This window comes from Prinia subflava, chromosome 27, assembly GCF_021018805.1.
Source record: "Prinia subflava isolate CZ2003 ecotype Zambia chromosome 27, Cam_Psub_1.2, whole genome shotgun sequence".
In the NCBI taxonomy this organism is placed as follows: Eukaryota; Metazoa; Chordata; class Aves; order Passeriformes; family Cisticolidae; genus Prinia; species Prinia subflava.
In genome coordinates, this window is record NC_086273.1 from 4,092,343 (window position 1) to 4,115,074 (window position 22,732).

The 22,732-nt window shown below is 47.0% G+C and overlaps 1 protein-coding gene across 1 annotated transcript in view; it reads right to left on the reverse strand.

The window, feature by feature from the left end:
- LOC134562352 (leucine-rich repeat LGI family member 4-like) overlaps window positions 1-21,868 on the reverse strand; it is a gene marked incomplete at its 5' end in the record, with an annotated part of 35,424 nt that extends 13,556 nt beyond the window's left edge. The window contains 3 exons of the mRNA XM_063419729.1: window positions 12,081-12,152; window positions 18,353-18,424; window positions 21,797-21,868. Coding sequence (XP_063275799.1) covers window positions 12,081-12,152; window positions 18,353-18,424; window positions 21,797-21,868 — 216 coding nt within the window. The remainder of the gene's footprint in view (window positions 1-12,080; window positions 12,153-18,352; window positions 18,425-21,796) is intronic.
- Window positions 21,869-22,732: the final 864 nt, after the last annotated feature.

The following is a 22,732-nucleotide window of genomic DNA, read 5'->3' on the forward strand; positions in this document are numbered from 1 at the left end:
AGTGACACCAAATGGCATCGGAGTGGCACTAAAGGGACATGATGTGGCACTAAATGGCACCAAAGTGACACAATATGGCACCAGAGTGGCACAAAATGGCGCCAAGGTGGCACCAAGTGGCACCACATGTCACTAAATTACATTAAAGGGACACAAAATGGCACCAAAGTGACAAAAAATGGCCCCAAATGACGCCAGAGTGGCACTAAATGGAGCCAAAGTGACACAAAATGGCACCAAAGTGACATAAAGTGGCACCAAGTGGAGCCAAAGTGACACAAAATGGCACCAAGGTGGCACCAAGTGGCACTAAATGGTGTCAAAGTGGCGCCAAATGGAACCAGAGTGGCAGGAACTGGTCCCAAAGTGACAAAAATGGCATCAAAGTGACAGTAAGTGGCACCAGGGTGGCACTAAAGTGACACAAAATGGCTCCAGGTGACACAAAATGGCATCCAAGGGGCACCAAAGTGGTGCAAAATGGCATCAAAGTGACACAAAATGGCACCAAGGTGGCACCAAATGGCATTAAATGGCACCAGGTGGCATCAAAGTGACACAAAATGACCCGGGAGTGGCACAAACTGGAGCCAAAGTGGCACTAAAGGGACACCAAATGGCCCCAGAGTGACACCAAACTGTGCCAGGTGGCACCAAATGGCACTAAAGTGGCACAGAATGGCATCAAATGACACAAAATGGCACCAAAGTGACACAAAATGGCATCAAAGTGACACAAAATGGAGCCAAAGTGACACAAAATGGAGCCAAAGTGGCACAAAATGGCACCAAAGTGACACAAAATGGAGCCAAAGTGACACAAAATGGCACCAAAGTGACACAAAATGGCTCCAGGTGACACAAAATGGCACCAAAGTGACACAAAATGTCACTAAATTACATTAAAGTGGCACCAAATGGCGCTAAACAAGTGACAACAAGGTGGCACTAAATGGTCTCAAAGTGGCTCCAAATGGCACCAGAGTGGCACTAAAGGGACACGAAATGGCCCCAGGTGACACCAAATGGCACCAAGGTGGTACCAATGTGGCACCAAAGTGACACAAAATGGAGCCAAAGTGGCACTAAAGGGACACAAAATGGCACCAGAGTGGCACAAAATGGCCCCAAAGGTCACTAAACTACATTAAAGGGACACAAAATGGCACCACAGTGACACAAAATGACTCCAAAGTGGCACAAAATGTCACCGGGTGGCACTAAAGTGGCACTAAATGGCCCCAGATGGCACCAGAGTGACACAAAGTGACACCCAACAGCCCCAAAAGGCATCAAAGTGGCACCAAAGTGACACTAAATGGCTCCAGGTGACACAAAATTGCGCCAAAGTGGCACAAAATGGCACCAGGGTGGCACTAAATGGCGCCAAGGTGGCACCAAGTAGCATCAAGTGACACAAATGGCACAAAGTGGCACCAAGGTGGCGCAAAATGGTGCCAGAGTGGCACCAAGTGGCACTAAATGGCACCAGGTGGCATCAAAGTGACAATAAATGACCCGGGAGTGGCACAAACTGGAGCCAAAGTGGCAATAAAGGGACACAAAATGGCACCAGAGTGGCACCAAAGTGACACAAAATGGCTCCAGGTGACACAAAATGGCGCCAAGTGGAACCAAATTGGCACCAAACGGTGTCAGGTGGCACCAAAGTGGCACTGAAGTGGCACCAAATGGTATCAAAGTGACATGGAATGACCCCAAATGGCACCAGGTGGCACCAGCTGCCACCAAATGGCAGCAAAGGGACAAAAAATGGAGCCAAAGTGACACAAAATGGCACCAAAGTGACACAAAATGGCACCAGGTGGCACCAAGTGGCACTAAATGGTCTCAAAGTGGCTCCAAATGGCACCAGGGTGGCACTAAAGTGACACAAAATGGCATCAAAGTGGCACAAAATGGAGCCAAGGTGGCACAAAATGGCAGCAAAGTGACAGCAGATGGCACCAGAGTGGCACTAAAGGGACATGAAATGGCCCCAGAGTGGCACCAAATGGTGCCAGGTGGCACCAAAGTGGCACCAAAGGGACAAAAAATGGCGCCAAGGTGGCACCAAATGGCCCCAAATGTCACTAAATTACATTAAAGGGACACAAAATGGCACCAGAAGGACACAAAATGACTCCAAAGTGACACAAAATGGCATCAAGTGGCATCAAATGGCCCCAGAGTGGCACTAAATGGCACTAAAGTGACACAAATGTCACCGGGTGGCACTAAAGTGACACTAAATGGCGTCAAAGTGGCACCAAATGGCACCAAAGTGACACAAAATGGCGCCAAAGTGACACAAAGTGGCACCAAAGTGACACAAAATGGCACCAGGGTGGCACTAAAGTGACACAAAATGGCTCCAGGTGACACCAAATGGCACCAAGGTGGCACCAAGTGGCACCAAGGTGGTACCAATGTGGCACCAAAGTGACACAAAATGGAGCCAAAGTGGCACTAAAGGGACACAAAATGGCGCCAGATGGCACCAAGGTGGCCCCAAAGGTCACTAAATTACATTAAAGGGACACCAAATGGCATCAGGTGCCACCAAAGGGCATCAAAGTGGCACAAAATGTCACCGGGTGGCACCAAAGTGACACAAAATGGCTCCAAAGTGACACAAAATGGCACCGAAGTGACACAAAATGGCACCAAAGTGGCACAAAATGGACCCAAATGGCCCCAGATGGCACCGGAGTGACACAAAATGGCACCCAAAAGCCCCAAAGTGGCACTAAAGGGACACAAAATGGCACCAGAGTGGCAACAAACGGTGTCAGGTGGCACCAAATGGCACTAAAGTGGCACAGAATGGCATCAGAGTGACACAAAATGGCACCAAATGGCACCAGAGTGTCACTAAGTGGCACTAAAGGGACACAAAATGGCTCAAAATCGCATCAAAGTGACACAAAATGGCACCAGAGTGGCACAAAATGGACTAAAGTGGCACAAAATGGCATCAGGTGGCATCAAATGGCACCAGAGTGGCACTAAATGCACTAAAGTGGCACAAATGTCACCGGGTGGCACCAAAGTGACACTAAATGGAGCCAAAGTGGCACCAAATGGCACCAGAGTGACACCAAGTGACACCAAAGTGACACCGGAGCCTGCCCCACACATTGAGCCAAACATCAGAGACACCCCCTGGCCCCAGAGCTGAGCCTGAACAGCCCCAAATGGTGACAAAGTGACACAAAATGGCTCCAAAGTGGCACCAGAGTGGCACTAAAAGGACACAAAATGACTCCAGGTGACTCAAAATGGCACCAAAGTGACAAAAATGGCACCAGGGTGGCACTAAATGCCACCAAAGGGACATGAAATGGCACTAAATGGCACCAGAGTGGCATCAAAGTGACAAAAAATGGCACTGGGTGGCACAAAATGGCCCCAAATTGCACCCAATGGTGCAAAAGTGGCACTAAACAGCACCAAAGTGACAAAAAATGGCACCAGAGTGACGCAAAATGGCACTAAAGTGACACAAAATGGCACCAGAGTGGCACTAAAGGGACACGAAATGGCCCCAGAGTGACAGGAAATGGCACCAAGGTGGCACAAAATGGCTCAAAGTGACACAAAATGGCCCCAAATGGCACCAAAGTGCTACAAAATGGCATCAAAGTGGCACCAAGGTGGCACAAAATGGCGCCAAAGTGGCACTAAATGGCACCAAAGTGACAATAAATGGCACCAGAGTGGCACTAAATGGCACTAAATTACATTAAAGGGACACAAAATGGCACCAAATGGCTCCAAAGTGGCACTAAACGGACATGAAGTGGCACCAGATGGCACCAAGGTGACACAAAATGGCACCAAGGTGGCGCCAAGTGGCACCAAAGTGACACAAAATGGCATCAAATGTCCCCAAAAGGCATCAAAGTGGCACTAAGGGGACACAAAATGGCACCAGAGTGGCACAAAATGGCACCAAATGGAGCCAAAGTGACACAAAATGGCACCAAGGTGGCACCAAGTGGAACTAAAGTGGCACTGAATGGCCCCAAATGGCACCAAGTGGCATTAAATGGAGCCAAGGTGACACAAGTGGCACCAAAGTGACACAAAATGACTCTAAAGTGACACAAAATGGCATCAAGTGGCATCAAATGGCCCCAAGTGGCACTAAAGTGACACAAAATGTCACCGGGTGGCACCAAAGTGACACTAAATGGCGCCAAAGTGGCACCAAATGGCACCAGAGTGACACCAAGTGACACCAAAGTGACACCGGAGCCTGCCCCACACATTGAGCCAAACATCAGAGACACCCCCTGGCCCCAGAGCTGAGCCTGAACAGCCCCAAATGGTGACAAAGTGACACAAAATGGCACTAAAGGGACACAAAATGGCCCCAAAGGGACATAAAATGACACAAAATGGCACCAGGTGGCACCAAGGTGGTGCTAAATGGCACCAAAATTGCATCAAAGTGACACAAAATGGAGCCAAAGTGACACAAAATGGCTCCAGGTGACACAAAATGGCACAAAGTGGCACCAAGCTGGCGCAAAATGGTGCCAGAGTGACACAAAATGGCATCAAATGGCACCAAAGTGGCATCAAATGGCACCGGGAGGCACCAAAGTGGCACCAAGGTGGCACAAAATGGCACCAAAGTGACACCAGGTGACACCAAATGACACCAGAGCAGCGCCAAAGTGGCATCAAATGGCACCAAAAGGAAATAAAGGGACACAAAATGGCACCAGGGTGGCACCAAATGGCATTGAAGTGACACAAAATGACCCAAAAGTGGCACCAAATGGCACCAAAGTGACACGAAATGGCAGTAAAGGGACACAAAGTGGCACCAAAGTGGCACTAAATGACCCCAAATGGCAGCAAAGGGACAAAAAATGGCTCCAAAGTGACACTAAGGGGCACCAGAGTGGCACCAAATGTCACAGAATGGGACAAAAAGGCTCCAAAATGACACAAAACGGCTCCAGGTGGCACCAGAGTGGCACTAAAGTGACACCAAATGGCGACAAAGTGACACTAAAGGGACACAAATGTCACTGAAAGGCACGAAAGGGACACAAAATGGCCCCAAAGGGACATCAAATGACACAAAATGGCACCAAGGTGGCACCAGAGTGACACTAAATGGTATCAAAGTGACACAAAATGGAGCCAAAGTGGCACCAAATGTCACTAAATTACATTAAAGGGACACCAAATGGCACCAGAGTGACACCAAAGGGCATCAAAGTGGCACTAAATGGCACCAGGTGGCACTAAAGTGACAACAAGGTGGCACTAAATGGTCTCAAAGTGGCTCCAAATGGCACCAGAGTGGCACTAAAGGGACACGAAATGGCCCCAGAGTGACAGGAAATGGTCCCAATGGCACCAAAGTGACAAAAATGGCACCAGGGTGGCACTAAAGTGACACAAAATGGCTCCAGGTGACACCAAATGGCGCCAAGGTGGCACCAAATGGCACCAAAGGGACACAAAATGGCACCAAAGTGACACAAAATGGCTCCAGGTGACACCAAATGGCGCCAAGGTGGCACCAAATGGCACCAAAGGGACACAAAATGGCGCCAAAGTGACACAAAATGGCACCAAAGTGGCACCAACTGGCACTAAATGGCACCAGGTGGCATCAAAGTGACAATAAATGACCCGGGAGTGGCACAAAATGGAGCCAAAGTGGCACTAAAGGGACACAAAATGGCACCAGAGTGGCACCAAAGTGACACAAAATGGCTCCAGGTGACACAAAATGGCGCCAAAGTGACACAAAATGGCACCAAGTGGAACCAAATTGGCACCAAACGGTGTCAGGTGGCAACAAAGTGGCACTGAAGTGGCACCAAATGGCATCAAAGTGACATGGAATGACCCCAAATGGCACCAGGTGCCACCAGGTGCCACCAAATGGCAGCAAAGGGACAAAAAATGGAGCCAAAGTGACACAAAATGGCACCAGGGTGACACAAAACAGGCACCAAATGACACCAGAGTGGCACCAAGTGGCACTAAAGGGACACAAAATGACTCCAAAGTGACAGAAAATGGCACCAAGTGGCATCAAATGGCACCAGAGTGGCACTAAAGTGGCACAAAATGGCCCCAAAGGGACATGAAATGACACAAAATGGCTTCAAGGTGGCACCAAAGTGACACAAAATGGCATCAAAGTGGCACAAAATGGACCCAAATGGCTCCAAATGGCACCAGAGTGACACAAAATGGCGCCAAAGTGGCACTAAAGTGGTGCCAAAGTGACACTAAATGGACCCAAATGGCACCAAGGTGGCACCGAGTGACACTAAAGTGGCAGTAAATGGCCCCAGATGGCACCAGAGTGACACAAAATGACACCCAAAAGCCCCAAAGTGGCACTAAAGGGACACAAAATGGCACGAGAGTGGCAACAAACGGTGTCAGGTGGCACCAAATGGCACTAAAGTGGCACAGAATGGCATCAGAGTGACACAAAATGGCACCAAATGGCACCAGAGTGTCACTAAGTGGCACTAAAGGGACACAAAATGGCTCAAAATCGCATCAAAGTGACACAAAATGACTCCAAAGTGGCACAAAATGGCATCAGAGTGACACCAAGTGACACCAAAGTGACACCGGAGCCTGCCCCACACATTGAGCCAAACATCAGAGACACCCCTGGCCCCAGAGCTGAGCCTAAACAGCCCCTAATGGTGACAAAGTGACACAAAATGGCTCCAAAGTGGCACCAGAGTGGCACTAAAAGGACACAAAATGGCTCCAGGTGACACAAAATGGCACCAAAGTGACAAAATGGCACCAGAGTGGCACTAAAGGGACACGAAATGGCCCCAGAGTGACAGGAAATGGCACCAAGGTGGCACAAAATGGCTCAAAGTGACACAAAATGGCCCCAAATGGCACCAAAGTGCTACAAAATGGCATCAAAGTGGCACCAAGGTGGCACAAAATGGCGCCAAAGTGGCACTAAATGGCACCAAAGTGACAATAAATGGCACCAGAGTGGCACTAAATGGCACTAAATTACATTAAAGGGACACAAAAATGGCACCAAATGGCTCCAAAGTGGCACTAAACGGACATGAAGTGGCACCAGATGGCACCAAGGTGACACAAAATGGCACCAAGGTGGCGCCAAGTGGCACCAAAGTGACACAAAATGGCATCAAATGTCCCCAAAGGGCACCAAAGTGGCACTAAGGGGACACAAAATGGCACCAGAGTGGCACAAAATGGCACCAAATGGAGCCAAAGTGACACAAAATGGCACCAAGGTGGCACCAAGTGGAACTAAAGTGGCACTGAATGGCCCCAAATGGCACCAAAGTGGCATTAAATGGAGCCAAGGTGACACAAGTGGCACCAAAGTGACACAAAATGACTCTAAAGTGACACAAAATGGCATCAAGTGGCATCAAATGGCCCCAAGTGGCACTAAAGTGACACAAAATGTCACCGGGTGGCACCAAAGTGACACTAAATGGAGCCAAAGTGACACAAAATGGCACTAAAGGGACATGAAATGGCACCAGATGGCACCAAGGTGGCACCAAGTGGCACTAAAGGGACACAAAATGGCACCAGAGTGGCACAAAATGACTCCAAAGTGACACAAAATGTCACTAAATTACATTAAAGTGGCACTAAATGGCGCCAGGTGGCACCAAGGTGACACCAGATGGCACCAGAGTGACACTAAACGGCACTAAAGGGACATAAAATGGCCCCAAATGGCACTAAAGTGACACAAAATGGCACCAAGTGGAACCAAATTGGCACCAAACGGTGTCAGGTGGCACCAAAGTGGCACTGAAGTGGCACCAAATGGCATCAAAGTGACATGGAATGACCCCAAATGGCACCAGGTGGCACCAGCTGCCACCAAATGGCACCAAAGGGACAAAAAATGGAGCCAAAGTGACACAAAATGGCACCAGGTGGCACCAAAGTGGCACCAAATGGCACCAAAAGGCATCAAAGTGGCACTAAGGGGACAGAAAATGGCATCAGAGTGGCACAAAATGGCACCAAATGGCACCAGGTGGCATCAAAGTGACACAAAATGACCCGGGAGTGGCACAAACTGGAGCCAAACTGGCACTAAAGGGACACAAATGGCACCGTGTGGCACTAAAGTGACAATAAATGGAGCCAAAGTGACACCAAATGGCATCGGAGTGGCACTAAAGGGACATGATGTGGCACTAAATGGCACCAAAGTGACACAATATGGCACCAAGGTGGCACAAAATGGCACTAAAGTGGCACCAAGTGGCATTAAATGGCACTAAATTACATTAAAGGGACACCAAATGGCATCAAAGTGACAAAAAATGGCCCCAAATGACACCAGAATGGCCCCAAGTGGAGCCAAAGTGACACAAAATGGCACCAAGGTGGCACCAAGTGGCACTAAATGGTATCAAAGTGACGCCAAATGGCACCAGAGTGGCAGGAACTGGTCCCAAAGTGACAAAAATGGCATCAAAGTGAGAGTAAATGGCACCAGGGTGGCACTAAAGTGACACAAAATGGCTCCAGGTGACACAAAATGGCATCAAAGGGGCACCAAAGTGGTGCAAAATGGCATCAAAGTGACACAAAATGGCACCAAGGTGGCACCAAATGGCATTAAATGGCACCAGGTGGCATCAAAGTGACAATAAATGACCCGGGAGTGGCACAAACTGGAGCCAAAGTGGCACTAAAGGGACACAAATGTCACCAGGTGACACTAAAGTGACACTAAATGGCACCAGAGTGGCACCAAAGTGACACAAAATGGCACCAAAGTGACACAAAATGGCATCAAGTGGCATCAAATGTCACTAAATTACATTAAAGGGACACAAAATGGCACCAAGGTGGCACAAAATGGCACCAGAGTGACATTAAATTGTGCCAAGGTGGCACAAAATAGCTCAAAATAGCATCAAAGTGACACAAAATGGCACCAAGGTGGCACAAAATGGCACCAAATGGCACCAAAGGGCATCAAAGTGGCACTAAGGGGACAGAAAATGGCATCAGAGTGGCACTAAATGGCATTAAATGGCACCAGGTGGCATCAAAGTGACAATAAATGACCCGGGAGTGGCACAAACTGGAGCCAAAGTGGCACTAAAGGGACATAAAATGGCACCAGAGTGACACCAAACTGTGCCAGGTGGCACCAAATGGCACTAAAGTGGCACAGAATGGCATCAAAGTGACACAAAATGGCACCAAAGTGACACAAAATGGCACCAAAGTGACACAAAATGGCACCAAAGTGACACAAAGTGGCACCAAGTGGAGCCAAAGTGACACAAAATGGCACCAAAGTGACACAAAATGGCGCCAAAGTGACACAAAATGAAGCCAAAGTGACACAAAATGGCTCCAGGTGACACAAAATGACTCCAAAGTGACACAAAATGGCACCAAAGTGACACAAAATGTCACTAAATTACATTAAAGTGGCACTAAATGGCGCCAGGTGGCACCAGGTGACAACAAGGTGACACTAAATGGTCTCAAAGTGGCGCCAAATGGCACCAGAGTGGCACTAAAGGGACACGAAATGGCCCCAGAGTGACAGGAAATGGTCCCAATGGCACCAAAGTGACAAAAATGGCACCAGGGTGGCACTAAAGTGACACAAAGTGGCATCAAAGTGGCACAAAATGGAGCCAAGGTGGCATCAAATGGCACCAAAGTGACACAAAATGGCGCCAAAGTGACACAAAATGGCGCCAAAGTGGCACCAAATGGCACCAGGTGGCATCAAAGTGACAATAAATGACCCGGGAGTGGCACAAACTGGAGCCAAAGTGGCACTAAAGGGACACAAAATGGCACCAGAGTGGCACCAAAGTGACAAAAATGGCACCAGGGTGACACCAGGTGACACCAAATGGCACCAGAGCAGCGCCAAGGTGGCATCAAATGGCACCAAAGTGACACAAAATGCACCAAAGTGACACAAAATGGCACCGAAGTGACACAAAATGGCACCGAAGTGGCACCAAAGGGGACATTAAATGACACAAAATGGCAACAGGTGGCACCAGAGTGGCACTAAAGGGACACCGAAGTGTCCCCAACCCCCCCAACGGCCCCAAATGTCCCAAATTATTCCCCAAATCCCCCCAAATTCCCCCAAATTCCCCCAAAATTCTCCCAAAATTTGCCCAAACCCCCCAAAATTCCCAAAATGTTCCAAAATTCCCCCAAATCCCCAAAAAAACTCCAGGAAATTTCCCCCAAATTGTCCCAAATCCCCCCAAATTCTCCCAAATTCCCTCCAAAATTGCCCAAAATTCCTCCAAAATTTCCCAAAATGTTCCAAAATGTCCCCAAAAATATCCAAAAAAAAGGCCCCAGATTGTCCCAAAATCTCCCAAAATGACCTAAATTGTCCCAAATTTGCCCGAAAATATCCCCAAATTTCCCAAATGATCCCAAATTCCCCCAAAATTCTCCCAAAATTCTCCCAAAATTCCCAAAATTTCCCAAAATCTCCCCCAATGACCCCAAAATCTCCAAAAAAGGCTCCAAATCCCCCAAATTCCCCCCAAATTCTCCCAAAATTTCCCCCAAATTATCCCAAATTCCCCCCCAAATGTCCCAAAATTGATCCCAAAATTCCCCAAAATCCAAAAAAAACTCCAAGAAATTGCCCCAAAATCCCCCAAATTCTCCCAAAATTCCCCTGAAATTCCCCCAAAATTGACCCCAGAATGTCCCAAAATGTCCCAAATTGTCCCAAAAATCCCCAAAATTTCCTCCAAAACTCCCCTGAAATTCCCCCAAATTCCCCCAAAATCCCCAAAATCCCCAAATTCCCCCCAAACCCCCCCGAAATTGACCCCAAAATGTCCCAAATTGATCCCAAAATTCCCCAAAATCCAAAAAAAAAACCTCCAAGAAATTGTCCTGAATTGTCCCCAAATCCCCCAAAATCTCCCAAAATTCCTCCAAAATTGCCCCAAATTCCCCCAAATCCCCCAAAATCCCCCAAATCTCTCAAATTCCCCCCAAGTTGATCCCAAAATCTCCCAAATTCATCCCAAAATTCCCAAAATTCCCTCAAATTCCCCCCAAATCCCCGAAATTCTCCCAAAATTCCCCAAATCCCCAAAAACCTGCAAAAAATTGCCCAAATTTCCCCCAAATTCCCCCCAAATTCCCAAATTATTCCAAAATTCCCCCAAAATTGCCCCAAATCCCCAAATTTCCCCAAAATTGACCCCAAATTGTCCCAAAATGTCCCAAAATTCTCCCAAATTCCCCAAAATTCTCCCAAAATCCCCAATTTTCCCCCAAATTTTCCCAAAATCGCCCAAATTCACCCCAAAACCCCCCAAAATTTCCCAAAATCCCCCCAAAAAACTGCAAAAAATCACCCAAATTTCCCCCAAATTCCCCAAATTCTCCCAAATCCCCCAAATCTTCCCAAATTCCCCAAAATCCCCAAAATCCCCAAAATCCCCCAAATTTCCCCCAAAATCCCCCAAATTCCCCAAAATCCCCAAAATTTCAGCAAAACCCCCCAAATTCCTCTAAATTCCCTCAAATTCCCCCCAAAATTCCCCAAAATTCCCAAAAATCCCCCCCAAATTCTCCCCAAATGCTCAAAATTCCCCAAATTCCCCCAAATTTACTCAAATTTCTTCTAAAAAATCCCGATTTTCCCAAAATCACCAAAATTTCCCCCAAATCTCCCAAAATTCCCCCCAGTTCCCTCAAAGTTCCCCAAATCCTCCAAAATTTTGGAAAATTCCCCCAAATTCCCCAAAATTCCCCCAAAATTCCCCAAAATTCCCCAAAATTCCCCAAAATTCCCCAAAATTCCCCAATATTTCCCAAAATTCACCAAAATTCCCCAAATTTCCCCAAAAATCCCCAAAATTTCCCCAAAATTCCCCAAAATTCCCAAAAAATTTCCCCCAAATTCCCCCCAAAACCTCCCAAAATTCCCCCAAATTCCCCAAAATTCTCCCAAAATCCCCAAATTTTCCCCAAATTTTCCCAAATTTTCCCAAATTCCCCAAATTTTCCCAAATTTTCCCGAATTCCCGTTTTTCACCCACAGGTGGTTCAGGGTCCGCAGGTCCCGGAAGAGCCCCCGGGGCAGCGACTCCAGGCGGTTGTGAGCCAGGCTGCTGTGGGGACATTGGGGACATCGGGGACATTGGGGACACTGGGGACACTGGGGACACTGGGGACACTGGGGACATTGGGGACACTTGGGGACATTGGGGACACTTGGGGACATTGGGGACATTTGGGGGAAATTGGGGAAAATTGGGAGAATTTTGGGACAATTTTGGGGGAATGTGGGTGAAAATTGGGCAAAAATTGGGGAATATTTGGGATATTTGGGGACATTTGGGGACATTGGGGACATTTGGGGACATTTGGGGACACTTGGGGACATTTGGGGACATTTTGGGGAAAATTTGGGAGATCTGGGAAAAATTTGGGAGAATTTTGGGAGAATTTGGGGGGAATTTGGGCGAAAATTGGGCAAAAATTGGGGAATATTTGGGATATTTGGGGACATTTTGGGGACACTTGGGGACACTTGGGGACATTTGGGGACATTTTGGGGAAAATTTTGGGGAAATTTTGGGAGAATTTTGGGACATTTTGGGCAAAAATTGGGCAAAAATTGGGGAATATTTGGGATATTTGGGGACATTTTGGGGACACTTTGGGGACATTTGGGGACATTTGGGGACATTTTGGGAAAATTTTGGGAGATTTTTGGGAGAATTTTGGGGGAATTTGGGCAAAAATAAGGCAAAAATTGGGGAATATTTGGGATATTTGGGGACATTTTTGGGACATTTGGGGACATTTGGGACATTTGGGGACATTTGGGGACATTTTGGGAAAATTTGGGAGAATTTGGGAAAAATTCGGGCTAAAATCGGGCAAAAATTGGGGAAAATTTGGGACATTTTGGACAATTTGGGGGAATTTTGGGGACAATTGGGGACATTTGGAAAATTGGGGAAAAACTGGGGAAATTTTGGGCAAATTTGGAACCTTTTAGGACATTTTTGGGGACACTTGGAGACACTTGGGGACATTTGGGAAGATTTCGGGACATTTTGGGAAAAATTGGGGACAATTTGGGTGAAAATTGGGCAAAAATTTGGGACAATTTGGACAATTTTGGGAGGTTTTTGGGACATTTTGGGGCCTTTTTGGGGACACTTGGGGACATTTGGGGACACTTGGGGACACTTGGGGACATTTGGGGACACTTGGGGACATTTGGGAAAAATTTGGGAGAATTTGGGAAAAATTTGGGAGAATTTGGGACATTTTGGGAGAATTCTGGGGGAATTTTGGGGGGAATTTTGGAGCCATTTGGAGCCTTTTTGGGACATTTTGGGGACATTTGGGGACACTTGGGGACATTTGGGGACATTTGGGGACACTTGGGGACATTTGGGGAAAAATTGGGAGAATTTGGGGGGAATTTTGGAGCCTTTTTGGGATATTTTTGGGACATTTTTAGGACATTTTGGGGACATTTTTGGGGATGTTTGGGGACATTTGGGGACATTTGGGGACATTTGGGGACATTTGGGGACATTTTGGGGAGAATTTTGGGAAAATTTGGGGAAAATTGGGGAAAATTTGGAACATTTTGGGGGACATTTGGGGACATTTGGGGACATTTGGGGACATTTGGGGACACTTGGGGACATTTGGGGACATTTGGGGACATTGGGGACATTTGGGGACATTTGGGGACACTTGGGGACACTTTGGGGACACTTGGGGACACTGGGGACATTGGGGACATTGGGGACATTGGGGACATTTGGGGACATTGGGGACATTGGGGACATTGGGGACATTGGGGACATTGGGGACAATGGGGACACTGGGGACATTGGGGACAATGGGGACACTTGGGGACATTGGGGACACTTGGGGACATTTGGGGACACTGGGGACATTGGGGACATTTGGGGGAAATTGGGGAAAATTGGGAGAATTTTGGGACAATTTTGGGGGAATGTGGGTGAAAATTGGGCAAAAATTGGGGAATATTTGGGATATTTGGGGACATTTGGGGACATTGGGGACATTTGGGGACATTTGGGGACACTTGGGGACATTTGGGGACATTTTGGGGAAAATTTGGGAGATCTGGGAAAAATTTGGGAGAATTTTGGGAGAATTTGGGGGGGAATTTGGGCGAAAATTGGGCAAAAATTGGGGAATATTTGGGATATTTGGGGACATTTTGGGGACACTTGGGGACACTTGGGGACATTTGGGGACATTTTGGGGAAAATTTTGGGGAAATTTTGGGAGAATTTTGGGACATTTTGGGCAAAAATTGGGCAAAAATTGGGGAATATTTGGGATATTTGGGGACATTTTGGGGACACTTTGGGGACATTTGGGGACATTTGGGGACATTTTGGGAAAATTTTGGGAGATTTTTGGGAGAATTTTGGGGAATTTGGGCAAAAATAAGGCAAAAATTGGGGGATATTTGGGATATTTGGGGACATTTGGGGACATTTTGGGGACATTTGGGGACATTTGGGAGAATTTTGGGAGAATTTGAGGGGAATTTTGGGGCATTTTGGAGCCTTTTTGGGACATTTTTGGGACATTTTGGGGACATTGTGGACATTGGGGACATTTGGGGACACTTGGGGACATTGGGGACATTTGGGGACATTGGGGACATTTGGGGACATTTGGGGACATTTGGGGACATTTGGGGAAAAATTGGGGAAATTTTGGGACATTTTGGGCGAAAATGGGGCAAAAATTGGGGAATATTTGGGATATTTGGGGACACTTTGGGGACATTGGGGACATTTGGGGACATTGGGGACATTTGGGACATTTTGGGAAAATTTTGGGAGATTTTGGGAAAATTTGGGAGAATTTTGGGAGAATTTGGGGGGAATGTGGGCGAAAATTGGGCAAAAATTGGGGAATATTTGGGATATTTGGGGACATTTTGGGGACACTTGGGGACACTTGGGGACATTTTGGGGACACTTGGGGACATTTGTGGACATTTTGTGACATTTTGGGGACATCTGGGGACACTTGGGGACACTTGGGGACATTTGGGGACATTTGGGGAAAATTTGGGGACAATTTGGGACATTTTGGGCAAAAATCGGGCAAAAATTGGGGAATATTTGGGATATTTGGGGACATTTTTGGGACATTTGGGGACATTTGGGACATTTGGGGACATTTGGGGACATTTTGGGAAAATTTGGGAGAATTTGGGAAAAATTCGGGCTAAAATCGGGCAAAAATTGGGGAAAATTTGGGACATTTTGGACAATTTGGGGGAATTTTGGGGACAATTGGGGACATTTGGAAAATTGGGGAAAAACTGGGGAAATTTTGGGCAAATTTGGAACCTTTTAGGACATTTTTGGGGACACTTGGAGACACTTGGGGACATTTGGGAAGATTTCGGGACATTTTGGGAAAAATTGGGGACAATTTGGGTGAAAATTGGGCAAAAATTTGGGACAATTTGGACAATTTTGGGAGGTTTTTGGGACATTTTGGGGCCTTTTTGGGGACACTTGGGGACATTTGGGGACACTTGGGGACATTTGGGAAAAATTTGGGAGAATTTGGGAAAAATTTGGGAGAATTTGGGACATTTTGGGAGAATTCTGGGGGAATTTTGGGGGAATTTTGGAGCCATTTGGAGCCTTTTTGGGACATTTTGGGGACATTTGGGGACACTTGGGGACATTTGGGGACATTTGGGGACACTTGGGGACATTTGGGGAAAAATTGGGAGAATTTGGGGGGAATTTTGGAGCCTTTTTGGGATATTTTTGGGACATTTTTAGGACATTTTGGGGACATTTTTGGGGATGTTTGGGGACATTTGGGGACATTTGGGGACATTTGGGGACATTTGGGGACATTTTGGGGAGAATTTTGGGAAAATTTGGGGAAAATTGGGGAAAATTTGGAACATTTTGGGGGACATTTGGGGACATTTGGGGACATTTGGGGACATTTGGGGACACTTGGGGACATTTGGGGACATTTGGGGACATTGGGGACATTTGGGGACATTTGGGGACACTTGGGGACACTTTGGGGACACTTGGGGACACTGGGGGACATTGGGGACATTGGGGACATTGGGGACATTTGGGGACATTGGGGACATTGGGGACATTGGGGACATTGGGGACATTGGGGACAATGGGGACACTGGGGACATGGGGACATTGGGGACATTGGGGACATTGGGGACATTTGGGGACATTGGGGACATTGGGGACATTGGGGACATTGGGGACATTGGGGACATTGGGGACATTTGGGGACATTTGGGGACATTGGGGACATTTGGGGACATTGGGGACATTGGGGACATTGGGGACACTGGGGACATTGGGGACATTGGGGACACTGGGGACATTGGGGACACCTTGGGGACATTGGGGACATTGGGGACACTGGGGACATTGGGGACATTGGGGACATTGGGGACACCTTGGGGACATTGGGGACATTGGGGACATTGGGGACATTGGGGACATTTGGGACATCGGGGACATCGGGGACATTGGGGACATTGGGGACATTGGGGACATTGGGGACATTGGGGACATTTGGGACATCGGGGACATCGGGGACATTGGGGACATTGGGGACATTGGGGACATTGGGGACATTGGGGACATTGGGGACAATGGGGACATTTGGGGACATTGGGGACACTTGGGGACATTGGGGACACTTGGGGACATTGGGGACACTTGGGGACATTGGGGACACTGGGGACATTGGGGACATTTGGGGGAAATTGGGGAAAATTGGGAGAATTTTGGGACAATTTTGGGGGAATGTGGGTGAAAATTGGGCAAAAATTGGGGAATATTTGGGATATTTGGGGACATTTGGGGACATTGGGGACATTTGGGGACATTTGGGGACACTTGGGGACATTTGGGGACATTTTGGGGAAAATTTGGGAGATCTGGGAAAAATTTGGGAGAATTTTGGGAGAATTTGGGGGGGAATTTGGGCGAAAATTGGGCAAAAATTGGGGAATATTTGGGATATTTGGAGATATTTTGGGGACATTTGGGGACATTTGGGGACATTTTGTGACATTTTGGGGACATCTGGGGACACTTGGGGACATTTGGGGACATTTTGGGAAAATTTGGGGACAATTTGGGACATTTTGGGCAAAAATCAGGCAAAAATTGGGGAATATTTGGGATATTTGGGGACATTTTGGGGACATTTGGGGACATTTGGGGACATTTGGGGACATTTTGGGGAAAAATTGGGGAAATTTTGGGAGAATTGCGGGGGAATTTGGGGGGAATTTGGGCGAAAATTGGGCAAAAATTGGGGAATATTTGGGATATTTGGGGACATTTTGGGGACACTTGGGGACACTTGGGGACATTTGGGGACAATTTGGGGAAAATTTGGGAGAATTTGGGGAAAATTGGGGGAAAATCGGGCAAAAAAATGGGGAAAATTTGGGAGAATTTTGGACAATTTTGGGGGGGTTTTGGGACATTTTGGGGGCTTTTTGGGACATTTTTGGGACATTTGGGGACACTTGGGGACACTTGGGGAGAATTGGGGACATTTGGGGACATTTGGGGACAATTTGGGGAAAAATTGGGGAAAATTTGGGAGAATTTTGGGGGAATGTGGGACAATTTGGGGAGAATTTTGTGACATTTTGTGACATTTGGGGACACTTGGGGACACTTGGGGACATTTGGGGACATTTGGGGACAATTTTGGGAAAATTTTGGGAGAATTTGGGAGAATTTTGGGACAATTTTGGGGAAAATTGGAGCCATTTTGGGACATCAGGGGACATTTTGGGGACATTTGGGGACACTTGGGGACATTTTGGACACTTTGGAGACATTTGGGGACATTTGGGGACACTTTGGGGACATTTGGAGACATTTTGGGGACACTTGGGGACACTTGGGGACACTTGGGGACATTTGGGGACATTTGGGGACACTTTGGGGACATTTGGGGACACTTGGGGCCATTTGGGGCCATTTGGGGCCATTTGGGGCCACTTGGGGACATTTGGGGACATTTGGGGACATTGGGGACATTTGGGGACACTTTGGGGACACTTTGGGGACACTTGGGGACATTTGGGGACATTTGGGGACATTGGGGACATTTGGGGACACTTTGGGGACACTTTGGGGACATTTGGGGACATTTGGGGACATTTGGGGACATTGGGGACATTTGGGGACATTTGGGGACACTTTGGGGACACTTGGGGACATTTGGGGACATTTGGGGACATTTGGGGACACTTGGGGACACTCACAGGTGGCTGAGGCCGCGCAGGCCCCGCAGGGCCCAGGGGGAGACGGAGCCGAGCTGGGAGTGCTCAATGAACCTGAAACCAGTACGGACCAGTACGGACCAGTATGGACCAGTATGGACCAGTATGGACCAGTATGGACCAGTATGGACCAGTATGGACCAGTATGGACCAGTATGGACCAGTATGGACCAGTATAAACCAGTATGGACCAGTATGGACCAGTATGGACCAGTATGGACCAGTATGGAGCAGTATAAACCAGTATGGACCAGTATGGACCAGTATGGACCAGGATAAACCAGTATGGACCAGTATGGACCAGTATGGACCAGTATGGACCAGTATGGACCAGTATGGACCAGTACGGACCAGTATGGACCAGTCTAAACTGGTCCAGACCTGTCCAGACCAGTCCAAACCAATTCAAACCAGTTTAAACCAGTCCAGACTGGTCAAAATCAGTCCAAACCAGTTCAAACCAGTCCAAACCAGTCCAAACCAGTTCAGACCAGTCCAAACCAGTCCAAACCAGTTCAGACCACTACTCCCAGTATCAGTCATAGGTGCCCCAGTGCTCCCAGTCCCCTCCCAGTTCCTCCCAGTTTGTCCCAATCCCCTCCCAGTCCCCTCCCAGTTCTCTCCCAGTCCCTCCCAGTTTCTCCCAGTTTGTCCCAGTCCCCTCCCAGTCCCCATCCCAGTATAAACCAGTATAAACCAGTAAAGTCTCACAGGTACTCCAGTGCTCCCAGTCCCCATCCCAGTCCATCCCAGTACAAACCAGTATAAACCAGTATGACTCACAGGTACTCCAGTGCTCCCAGTCCCCATCCCAGTCTATCCCAGTATAAACCAGTATAAACCAGTCTGACTCACAGGTACTCCAGTGCTCCCAGTCTATCCCAGTATAAACCAGTATAAACCAGTAAAGTCTCACAGGTACTCCAGTCCCTCCCAGTCCCCATCCCAGTCCCATCCCAGTATAAACCAGTATAAACCAGTATAACTCACAGGTACTCCAGTGCTTCCAGTCCCATCCCAGTATAAACCAGTCCAAACCAGTATAACCAGTATAACTCACAGGTACTCCAGTGCTCCCAGTCCCATCCCAGTCTATCCCAGTATAAACCAGTATAAACCAGTATAACTCACAGGTACTCCCAGTGCTCCCAGTCCCATCCCAGTCTATCCCAGTATAAACCAGTATAACCAGTCTGACTCACAGGTACTCCAGTGCTCCCAGTCCCCATCCCAGTATAAACCAGTATAACCAGTATCACTCACAGGTACTCCAGTCCCTCCCAGTCCATCCCAGTACAAACCAGTATCCCCAGTATGACTCACAGGTACTCCAGTGCTCCCAGTCCCCATCCCAGTACAAACCAGTACAAACCAGTACAAACCAGTATAAACCAGTATGACTCACAGGTACTCCAGTGCTCCCAGTCCCCATCCCAGTATAACCAGTATAAACCAGTACAAACCAGTATAAACCAGTATAACCAGTATCACTCACAGGTACTCCAGTCCCTCCCAGTCCATCCCAGTACAAACCAGTATCCCCAGTATAACTTACAGGTACTCCATTGCTCCCAGTCCCCATCCCAGTATAAACCAATACAAACCAGTACATCCCAGTATGACTCACAGGTACTCCAGTGCTCCCAGTCCCCATCCCAGTCCATCCCAGTACAAACCAGTATAAACCAGCATAACCAGTACAAACCAGTATAACCAGTATAAACCAGTATGACTCACAGGTACTCCAGTGCTCCCAGTCCCCATCCCAGTACAAACCAGTATAAACCAGTACAAACCAGTATAACCAGTATAACTCACAGGTACTCCAGTGCTCCCAGTCCCCATCCCAGTACAAACCAGTATAAACCAGTATAAACCAGTATAAACCAGTATAAACCAGTATAAACCAGTATAAACCAGTATAAACCAGTATAAACCAGTATAAACCAGTATAAACCAATATAACCAGTATGACTCACAGGTACTCCAGTGCTCCCAGTCCCCATCCCAGTACAAACCAGTATAAACCAGTATAAACCAGTATAAACCAGTATAAACCAGTATAAACCAGTATAAACCAGTATAAACCAGTATAACCAGTATAACTCACAGGTACTCCAGTGCTCCCAGTCCCCATCCCAGTCCATCCCAGTATAAACCAGTACAAACCAGTATAACTCACAGGTACTCCAGTGCTCCCAGTCCCCATCCCAGTACGAACCAGTATAAACCAGTATAACCAGTATGACTCACAGGTACTCCAGTGCTCCCAGTCCCCATCCCAGTATAAACCAGTATAAACCAGTACAAACCAGTATAACTCACAGGTACTCCAGTGCTCCCAGTCCCCATCCCAGTACAAACCAGTATAAACCAGTATAACCAGTATGACTCACAGGTACTCCAGTGCTCCCAGTCCCATCCCAGTCCCCATCCCAGTATAAACCAGTATAAACCAGTATGACTCACAGGTACTCCAGTGCTCCCAGTCCCATCCCAGTCCCCATCCCAGTATAAACCAGTATAAACCAGTATCTCAGGTACTCCAGTGCTCCCAGTCCCCATCCCAGTACAAACCAGTACAAACCAGTATAAACCAGTATAAACCAGTATAAACCAGTATAAACCAGTATAACTCACAGGTACTCCAGTGCTCCCAGTCCCCATCCCAGGCTATCCCAGTATAAACCAGTATAAACCAGTATAAACCAGTATAAACCAGTATAAACCAGTATAAACCAGTATAACTCACAGGTACTCCAGTGCTCCCAGTCCCCATCCCAGTACAAACCAGTACAAACCAGTATAACCAGTATAACTCACAGGTACTCCAGTGCTCCCAGTCCATCCCAGTATAAACCAGTATAAACCAGTATAAACCAGTACAAACCAGTATAAACCAGTACAAACCAGTATAAACCAGTATAACCAGTATAACTCACAGGTACTCCAGTGCTCCCAGTCCCATCCCAGTCTATCCCAGTACAAACCAGTATAAACCAGTACAAACCAGTATAAACCAGTATAAACCAGTATAACTCACAGGTACTCCAGTGCTCCCAGTCCATCCCAGTATAAACCAGTATAAACCAGTATAAACCAGTACAAACCAGTATAAACCAGTACAAACCAGTACAAACCAGTATAAACCAGTATAAACCAGTATAACTCACAGGTACTCCAGTGCTCCCAGTCCCCATCCCAGTATAAACCAGTATAAACCAGTATAAACCAGTATAAACCAGTATAAACCAGTATAAACCAGTATCCCCAGTCTGACTCACAGGTACTCCAGTGCTCCCAGTCCCCATCCCAGTATAAACCAGTACAAACCAGTACAAACCAGTATAACCAGTATAACTCACAGGTACTCCAGTGCTCCCAGTCCCCATCCCAGTATAAACCAGTATAACCAGTATAACTCACAGGTACTCCAGTGCTCCCAGTCCGTCGAAGGCGCCGTCCCCGATGGAGCCCAGGCGGCCCCAGGCCACGAGACTGAGGGGAAATGGGGAAAATTTGGGAAATTTTGGGAAAATTTGGGAAATTTTGGGAATTTTGGGGGAAATTTTGGAAATTTAGGAAAATTTGGGGAAAATTTGGGGCCAATTTGGGGAAATTTTGGGAAATTTGGGGGGAAATTTTTGAAAATTTTGGGGAAATTTTGGGGAAATTTTGGGGAACATTGGAAAAAAGTTGGGGAAATTTGGGGCAAATTTGGAAAATTTTGGGAAAATTTGGGAAATTTGGGAAAATTTATGAAAAAATTGGGAAATTTTTGGGTTAATTTGGGGGAAATTTGGAGAATTTTGTGAAATGTGGGAAAAATTTGGGGAAATTTTGGGGAAATTTGGGAAAATTTTGGGGTCAATTTGGGGAAATTTTGGGACATTTTGGGATAATTTGGGAAAATTTGGGAAATTTTGGGAAAAGGTGGGAAAATTTGGAAATTTGGGGGAATTTTGGGGAAATTTGAAAAATTTGGGAAAAATTCGGGAAAAGTTTGGGAAATTTTGGGAGAATTTGGAGTCAATTTGTAAAAAAAATGGGAAATTTTGGGTTAATTTGGGGGAAATTTGGGAAATTTGGGGAAAAGTTTGGGGAATTTTCGGAAAATTTGGGAAATTTTTGAGTTAATCTGGGGAATTTGGGGTTAATTTGGGGACATTTGGGGACAATTTGGGAAAATTTGGGAATTTTTGGGCTGTTTTGGGATAATTGAGGGCCAATTTTTTTAACTTGGGGAGATTTTGGGACAATTTGGGAAAATTTGGGGCAAATTTGGGGAAAATTCGGGGAAAATTTGGAACATTTTGGAAATTCAGGGAAATTTTGGGATAATCTGGGACAAATTGAGGAAAA